The 9,397-nt window shown below is 45.9% G+C and overlaps 1 protein-coding gene across 4 annotated transcripts in view; it reads left to right on the forward strand.

Moving 5' to 3' along the window:
* The window catches only part of BRAP (BRCA1 associated protein), a 28,566-nt gene extending 24,110 nt beyond the window's left edge, over positions 1–4,456 (forward strand). For all 4 annotated transcript variants that reach the window (XM_008525674.2, XM_008525672.2, XM_008525671.2 and 1 more), the window contains one exon: positions 1,982–4,456. In XM_008525674.2, coding sequence (XP_008523896.1) covers positions 1,982–2,345 — 364 coding nt within the window. In that variant the 3' untranslated portion in view covers positions 2,346–4,456. The remainder of the gene's footprint in view (positions 1–1,981) is intronic.
* Positions 4,457–9,397: the final 4,941 nt, after the last annotated feature.

Consider the following 9,397-nt stretch of genomic DNA (forward strand, 5'->3'; position numbering starts at 1 on the left):
TTGAAGTTACCTTTCTGTTTAAGTTATACTCACAAAAATAATTGGATTTTGGGGCCAGCCTGGTGGCGCAGCGGTTAAGTGCACATGTTCTACTTCAGCGGCCCGAGGTTCTCTGGTTTGGATCCCGGGTATAGACATGGCACTGCTTGGCAAGCCATGCTGTGGCAGGCGTCCCATGTATAAAAGTAGAGGAAGATGGGCACGAATGTTAGCTCAGCACCAGTCTTCCTCAGCAAAAAAAAAAGAGGAGGATTGGCAGCAGATGTCAGCTCAGGGCTAATCTTCCTCAAAAAAAAAAGTTTTTCTTTTTTTGTAATAAACCTTTTATTTTGGAATAAATTTAGATTTATAGAAAGGTTTCAAAGATAGTGCAAAGAGTTCCCATTTACCCTTCACCTGTTTCCCCCATTGTCAAAAGGTGGGAATTTTTTAATAGTTTTGTGTTTGTGTGTGTGTGTGGTAAAATCTATATAACATAAAATTTGCGACTTTAACCATTTTTGAATGTACAGTTCAGTGACATTAAGTATATTCAAATGCTGTGCAACTATCACACACTCTGCTTCCAAAATTTTTCATCACCCTGAAACAGAAGCTCTTCACCAAAGGTATTTTTTTTAACTGATGTAAAAGCAACACTACAACATTAATAGAAATAAAATTTAAAAATTCTTCTATACTTTCAGCACCCTAAAACTTTGTGTTAACAAATTAAAAAGTTAAAACTGGACGTTTTCTTTGACCCCCTAGATCCTGCTATCTAGAGGTAATCATTATTAACAATGCCAGAGATATATACAGAGATTTATCAACATCTCACATACATAATCTTTTTTCTACAAAAATAGAATAATATTAAGTATTCTGTTTGGTAAAATATTCTATTTTGGAGATTTTTTCTTTTCTTTTTTTTAAGATTTTGTTTTTCCTTTTTCTCCCCAAAGCCCCCCAGTACATAGTTGTATATTTTCGTTGTGGCATGTGGGAGGCCTGATGAGCAGTGCTAGGTCTGCAGCCAGCATGTGAACCGGCGAACCCTGGGCCACCCAAGCAGAGGGCGCAGACTTAACCATTTGGCCACGGGGCCGGCCCCTGGAGATTTTTTTTCATACTGCCGCATAGATTTATCCTGATCTTTGTAATGGCTGCATGGTATTCCATTGTATGGAGTCCCTGTAATAATTTTAACCAGTTCCCTATTGATGGATATTTAAGTTGTCTCAAGTCTTACACTACTATAAACATGTTGCAATGGGCATCTTTCTCCATGTGTCTCTTAGTGCAGTCCTGAGTGTATCTGTTCTGTAGGATAAATTCCTAGAAGCAGAATAGCTGTGTCAAAGGGCATGTGAAAGTTTGATATTCATAGACCTTGCCAAGTTGACATCCAGAGCGTTGGTACAGTTCACACTCCATGCCAATGTGTGGGGTGCCTCTGTTCCCATGCCCGAGCTCTTTGGCATTCTGATACATAAAAATGGTATCTCAAATGGTGTTTTAATTTGTAATTCTTTATTTACGAGTAAGATTGAGCATCAAGAATAGGGCATTCCTTATTCTTGAAAACCCTTCTCCAGCAAATTCAGTGAGGTCAGAACACTTGACTTGCCAAGAATGCCACTTTTCTTCGTAACTTCTTTATCTTGCTATCATCTCTAAGCCACCTACTTAACCACCAACTGCAGGACAGAGAAGCGGCAGAAGTTTTACCATGAACCGCAGAATAGTTTCTGCTGTTGAAAACTTTCTGATGCTTTAAAAAAATTGTCTTGAAGATACACTTGAGTTAACTAGAGTAAAACGTTTGCTTTGCATAGCTGTTGCGGTGGCAGCAAACCATTCTCCCTGGGCATGGGACAGAGGAGTCTGCCTGCCCTAAATGGATTCTGAGGTCACGGCTGCTCTGTTCCATCCCAGAGCAGAAAGGGAACTGTGTCAGCAAGTGACAAGTGCGCTCTTGTCTTCCTTTATTTTCCAAAAGGTGCACTCAGCTAAACACGAAAGTGGCCAAACTTACCACGGAGCTCAAAGAGGAGCAGGAAATGAACAAGTGTTTACGAGCCAACCAAGTCCTCCTGCAGAACAAGCTGAAGGAGGAGGAGAGGGTGTTGAAGGAGACCTGTGACCAGAAGGACCTGCAGATCACTGAGATCCAGGAGCAGCTGCGCGACGTCATGTTCTACCTGGAGACACAGCAGAAGATCAGCCACCTGCCCGCCGAGACGCGGCAGGAGATCCAGGAGGGCCAGATCAACATCGCTGTGGCCTCGGCCTCCAGCGGCCCCTCTTCAGGGGGCAGTGGGAAGCTACCCTCCCGGAAGAGTCGCAGCAAGAGGGGCAAGTGACATTTCGAGAAACAGCTGTCCCTGAGACTGTCTTCCCTGGCACAGTGAGAGTGTGCGGGGGCCTTCAGCTAAATGGGAGGCTGGATGGACCCTAAATAAGTACCAGTGAAGGTCAGGCCGCCGTTGTTCAGATCTTTCATTGCTAGCGTGTGGTGTAATGTAGCGGGTTGATGACTACATTTGGAATGATGACTATGTGAGGGGAACGGGTGGTGTTTGCAAAGGTGGCTGCTTTTTCAACCGTAATAGTTCACTAACCTCAGACATTCTGATGACCATTTTGCCTTCCTACTTGATAGATGCCCCAACTCTGCTGTACATTTTTCCGTTGTATTTATCAAATTGGTGTATTTGGTGTTCAGTTCTGGGGTCGGTTTAAGACGTCACATTTTTTTGTCACCTCGAAGGTAATGTTACCTCGCACTAAAGCACCCAACCTCCCTGAGGGCACGGCAGCTGCTTTAAAGAGGTTTGCATTGACTGCGGAGGACTCATGGAAATTCTCTAGCATTAAAGAGAGGTTTCATTGACTGCGGAGGACTCATGGAGATTCTCTAGCATCGGTTTCCTATCACTGTCATCCGTCCCTGCCTCTGGAGAATTGAAGAACTGGTTCAATGTTATATGAAAAGAGTCTGGGCCTGTAAACCAGGCACCACTGGCTTGTCACCAGCAGCCATCTCTTCTTGCTGTAGGGCTAGCCAGGAAAAACAAACAGCCCAAGGCCGACTGAGTAGACCTAGTTTAGGAAAAATGATGATGTTTCCACTTTGTTTATTTTTGATGACTCCACACCTCATTATGAACCTCAAATAAGTAGGAGGCTTAATGGTTGCTCCCAGACTCTAATCTCAGAGTGGATTTCCTAGCATCTAGCAAGAATAAGCAGGCAGATTTATCATCCGTGTGAAAATGTAGTGTGAGGCCTCTGACTAGCTGATTGTGTATTTTGCTGGGATCGCTGTTTTCTGAATGTTTACAAAAGATTGGGCTGCATGTTCAGGTTGCGGCTAGAGGGAGCTTGGGCAGATTTTCAATTATGCTTTCAAGATATCACCAAAAGCTGCTCCTAAATCTGAAAATTAGAATTTTAACAGAGCCCCCTTTAAAACAGTCATGTAATGCTTGTTGTGGGCCAACAGAGGGGCTGTGTACTTTGTCTAGCAACAGGAGCTCAAATAATTCATAACGTGCAGTAACTGAGCAAAATTAAAGTAAGACCTGTGTTGGAATTTAGCTTCCAAAAGAGATAGCTGGATAGGTGAACAAGACATACTGTTAAATGATGGGTTTTGTTTTCTGTTTTATAATTAGCCAAAGTTTTCATATTATCACATTTCAGAATTTTTTTTTAGCCTACGGTTAGGCCGCATCCTCTTTGACCTAAATGTCATAGATGTTAGTCGTTAGCGCACCAGGTCTGTCGCCGATCATCCATTTTGTGGGATGTGCTGCAGCATGTCCCAAGAACCTTGCCTGTAACTTTGCAAATGAATGTCCGCAGACATTCTCAGTTTTTCCTTAGGGCGGACCGACCCTGTCAGCCCCCCTTGGACTTACGTATACAGATGTCTAAAGCGAGCGTTGGGGGGAAAGCGTACCCTGGTTCTCTCTCCTATAGAGATTCTATTTTATTTAAAATCTATTTTTACACTAGTTAGAATCCTGCTTTTTTGGCCAAGTATTTGTCTTGCATGTCTGACCTTGCAGAAGCTGGAGTGGATTGTGGCATACTAATGAAGAGAATTAGAAGTAGTTTACAAAGCTTGCTGCTCCTCATTTCTCTATGATCACCTCCATCAAGCAGCCCTACCACCAGCTGGGAGAACAGAGATTTTCGTACAGGGGAATAAGTGGTCTGAAAGGCTGTGCCCAGAGTAATGAGCAAGTAGGCAAATGTTTCAAACTACTTGAAGGTTTAAAAAAAAATCTTATCGAGATATGTAAAGAAAATGATTTTAAAAAAAGGTCAAAGAGTCATGTTTGAATTTGACAAAATTACATAAGATAGAAGCTGTTAGTGTTTTCTTCAGGATGGAAAAGAACCACTTAACATAGCCATCCTACCTTGAACAATGAAATTGCATTAAAATAACCAAACTTTGAAATGATTCTGCCCCGTGTGAAATTTGTGTCTTTGATTGACATTTGCTTGGGAGCTTGTATCTAAATAATCAAAGAAAACGTCAGTGGCCTGGATTTAAAAAGCAGCATAGAAATCAACCCGTCAGCAATATAGTGAGCAGCTGGATTCTTCATCTTTCCGCCCCTTTGCTCCACCTTCACAAACTAATAAAAAGTAGCTGAACCAGATGCAGAATAGGGAAAATTACCTGGATTTGGAGGCTCGGGGTAGGAGAAGACCCAGGCACACAACCCTTTTCAAACTGAAAACAATCTGTTTCTACACGTGAGACTTTTTCCCAGGCCCTACACCACACTGAGATTGTTTTATTTTGGGAAATGGTCACCCATGGGCCTTGTTAGGATACGCTGGGTAAGGTAAAGCATTACCCTCCCTGCTGGCACAGCAAAGTCATCCCCAACAAAAGGGCTGAGAAGCGGATCTAAAGAGCCAGCCAGGAGGATGTGGAGAACTTGGCAGTTCACGAATGAACAGCCTTCTGTCGTCACTTGGAACCCCCTCTCCTTGTGCAGGCAGGACCCACAAGCCGCGAACACTATCCTTCAGATTTGGCTGCTGTGCATGGTGCCACATTGCCTGAGCTGGTGGCAAATTTGGGCTAGTGTGACGAAGTCCATGGGCTTATCTAAAAAAGGAAAGTCACTCTCACAACATTTGAGGAAAGCTATTTCGTTCTCTCCAGGATAAAGCTGAATCCACTCTGTCGCGGTGATTCTGCCGCGTTACGTCTTTCCTGGCAGCAGAAGGCAAATTTTTCAGGAGTCCGTTAAGACTCAGCTCCTGCTCCTGAATGGTGCTGGGGGATGTCTGAACCGCTCAAAGACCTGGTCATCACCTTAAGCGAGTTTAGGAAGCCACCAAGTGTTCTCTGGCAGGCCCCTGCTGCTGGCCAGTCTGCTTGCCTGGGAAAATTCTTGAAATAGGAGTCCTGGAATATCTGCGTAGTGGCTATACCAGCAGATGGGGCCTTTAAAGTGAAAAATTTTCAGTAACAGGAAAGAGTGAAGCAGTAATAGGGAGAAAGGCCTTTTCCTCCAGGAACTCTGAGTTTTACCCCAGAGCCAAAGCCAAGTGCCTCCTCCTCTGCGCTGTGAAGTTGATTTCTCCCCGAAACACTGTCCTGTGGTCAGCCTGGAGCAAACGAAAAACATTCTTTGCATTGGTGCATTAGGAAAGTTACATAAGGCTTCTATTTTTTACCTTTTTTTGGGAGTTGAGGGGTGGGGATGGGTTGTGGCCTCTTTATCCTGATTAATGTCATAATCGACTCCTTTACACGTCTTTTCAGTTTTAACACAGTAACCATTTATCACTTGATGGTGACCCTTCTTACCTTGCATCCATGAAACTCATGTGGCTGGCCTGGAATGCTCAGACACTTTCCACAGTAGGTTCTATCAGGCATTAATTTCGAAAATTGTACTTCCAGAAGCCAGAAGTATTTCAGAGTCATTTTAGCTAGTATACTTTCCATGAACCACGAGCGTCTCTTACGGTAACTCTGGAAGCTTAGGAGAGCATGACAGGGGCTCTGCAGTTGGTGCTTAGCCTGGATTTTGCATTCTTTCATCAAAGAAGGCCAGGAGGAGAGGAACAGTGTCGTTTTATACAAGATGATTGTGGTCTTTGGGGCCTAATTTGAATTGCTTTGGGTCAGAAACTTCTCACTGGAATCATCTGGAAAATGTGGTTTTGGTACTTGGCACGGGGCTGTGCTGGTGCAGATAACATTTGTTACTCCAAGGCTAATTGCCCAGCACACTAAGTGAACGAAAGCAGCTTTGCTTCCTCCAGACCGAGTTCCAAATCCCCTGACCCCGAACTCCTTTCAGATCCAGCCTCTCGAAATAAACGCACAGAAGTCTGTCCAGGGAGGGAGGTCAATCAAATCACCTGGCTGCCAGGTCTTGGCACGCAAGGGCGTACCACACCCCGGATGAATCTACCCTAGTACACCACGATGATAGCGCAATCCTTTTCAACAGACAAAAGTGAGCCTATAGCACTGAGCAAAATGAATCGGAGAAACGGTTCTGACCCAGCCCTCAAGGAGACGTCTTTGCCATCTTTTGCCCAGAAGCAGCAGCAGTTGCCAGACCAAATCTTAGACATTTGTTTCCCCATTTAAAAAGGAAGAGCTCACTGAGACCCCTCCAGCTGTATCCATTCCTGATTCTAAATTCTCAGTCCCTTGGTTATGACCCAATAGGCCGGAAGTTCAGACTTTCCCCTAGAGGGTGGGGAGAAGTCGAGGACCATTAAAAGAACGAGGTGTTTCCACCACTTGAGAAACTTGCCTGTGTCACTTTACATCGTTAACGTCATGCTTAGCAGCAAACGACTTCAGTGCCAGCTGAAAAGAAGGAACACGAGCTAATTTCTGGGCAGAAGAACAGATCACAGAGAAAGACCTAGAAGTGAAGAAGAGTAAACGGAAAATTTTAGGAGGAATAAGGAGAGTTGCTCTCTTGGAAACACTCCAGTGGACAGCAAACAAATGGTGACTTATCTCACACAGCCAGAGGGTCCGCCAGCAGGCTTTTCCAGGAATTATCTTTTGTGAAAGACTTAGCCTTAGTCGTAGCTATGCCCACTCACACATTCTGATTAGTTTATGCTCACGCGGAAATTATGAGCCCCAAACGGTTTGCAAGTGGCACAGCAATAGAGGAACCACGTCACAACTCCCCCACCTCCCGGCCCCACCTGTCCTTGGGGGAAAAAATTAAAATCCTCTTTTCAAAATGCATGCCTCAGGAAAACAGCTTCGTTGCATTTGTTTCCATGCTGCAGAAAATCAACACTAACTGGCTTTGATCCCAAGGAGGGCCAACTGCAGAATGCTGAGATTCTGCAGCCAGGAAGAGCTCAGAGGCCTCCTCTGGCCACCCTCCCCCAGCACGTTCGACTTCGATTATGTGGGAACATGCCTGGGCCGGGGGCTGCTGCCAGAACTCTCCTGGCCCCGACAGAGGAGGCCCCGTGCTCTGGCCCAGAATCTTTCCTAAAAGTCCGTACAGGATCTCTGTTGCTGCCAATCCTGCACTTTCTCTTTGGCGAGATTCCTGGCTCTGTTTGGCCAGAGTAACGCTACAGCTCTCTCCTGTTCCTTTCCTCCGCTATGCTGGGTTCCCCTCTCCCTGCGGCCCCTTTGCCTCTCACAGTTGTAAATGGCTCACTGCTTTTAGGAACCGGAATAATCCCGGGAAAAGATAACTCACACCAAGCCCCCATCTCTTCTCCATTAGCCCTCAGGAGAGGGCGGCCTTTTTGGTGAACTCTTAAAAAACAGTTCTTCACCTTCTGAGATAACAGTCTTGTGGAAAGGGAGGTAACCGACGCTAAAGAACCCCGATTGAATTACTGACCACTTATGTGAACCCAAGTAAACTAGGAAAAACCTAGAAGAACATCCCCAGGAGAGAGCTCTTTTTAGCGCTGGTTACCCCAAGTAGACAGTCCAGAGGGGCAGCCCCAGAATCTGTTTTATTTGGTGGGGCCCAAAGCTGAGAGAGGCACCTTGCACTTGCTGAGAATTAGAGGCGGGCCAGATCCTGTCCTGTCGTGACGTGTTTGATTCCAGTGCTTAGCTCCCGTTTGTTGAATTCCGAACTACAGTTTCCGTGCCGAGTGCTCTCCATGTCCTGTTTCATTCAGGCCTCAAGGCCAGCCTGTGAGTAGGTAGAGTTACCCCCCCTTTTTTTTTTTTTTGAGGAAGATTAGCCCTGAGCTAACAGCCCCAGCCAATCCTCTTTTTGCTGAGGAAGACTGGCCCTGAGCTAACATCCGTGCCCATCTTCCTCTACTTTATATGTGGGACGCCGACCACAGCATGGCTTGCCAAGCAGTGCCATGTCCGCACCCGGGATCCGAACCGGCAGACCCCGGGCCGCTGAAGCAGAATGTGCAAACTTAACCACTGCGCCACCAGGCCGGCCCCTAGAGTTACCCCATTTTACAAATCGGGAAACCAAGGCTCAGTGGGAGGCACTTACCACTCGGCCAGCACTGACTTGAGGTCACAGAGCTGCTGTGTGGTGAGGCCTGTGCTCAGTCTCAGCCTTGTCCAACCCAAATCTGGGCCCCTCCCCGCTCTGCTCTCCCGCCTCCCCTAGCGATGGCACCGGGAACAGAAGGGACACAGCTCCCAGTTGTAGTTTTGTGGCTGCCTTGGGAAAGGAGCAGAGTGTTGAGTTAGGCCACTTTTTGTGGGTAAAGTGGTCCTTAGACCCTCCCTCGGGCGAGCGTTCCCCTCTCCTCATGGAACTTTTTAACCCTCCTGTGCTCTCTCCCACTTCAGGGGGGCCTGAGCCAGAGCTGATAAAGAAAGAGGGAGAAAATGCCAGTGCTTTTCCCCACAACACCCAAGGGGTGGCTCTGGGAAGTCATTTCAGTTGCCTGTCGTGGCCCCTTCACCATGGGGACTCGGAGCCCAGCCCACGCCAACCATTTAAGCTGACATCTCAGTTCTTGTCTACGGGGCTTCGTGGAAGCCGAGGTGCTTCCCCAGCTGGAAGAAGTTGCTTCTGGAACAAAACTGTCTTGTCTCTAAGGAGTCCTTTCTTTGAGTGTAGACTCAGTTACTGCCCCCACAGGCACAGTCAAACAGGCTAACTGGAAACTGCAGATTCTGCAGGGATCAGCTATATTTGTGGCTTCAATTTATTACAGAATAAATAAGGGAGAGAGAAAGCCCAGAACAAAGTTGTTATAAACTACTGGGGGATATTATGAAGCAGTGTTAATTTGGCAGGTATAGACTGGTGTGTGTCTGCGTGCAAATGTCTTCCAAGAGCTTTTTCTCTCTTTCTTTTTTATATTATCACAAGTCAAATTTAAGTTATGATATAGGGTCAATACCTGTTATTGTGTTCTGTAACTCACATCACTGATTTCCATTTATCCT

This window comes from Equus przewalskii, chromosome 7, assembly GCF_037783145.1.
Source record: "Equus przewalskii isolate Varuska chromosome 7, EquPr2, whole genome shotgun sequence".
NCBI lineage: Eukaryota > Metazoa > Chordata > Mammalia > Perissodactyla > Equidae > Equus > Equus przewalskii.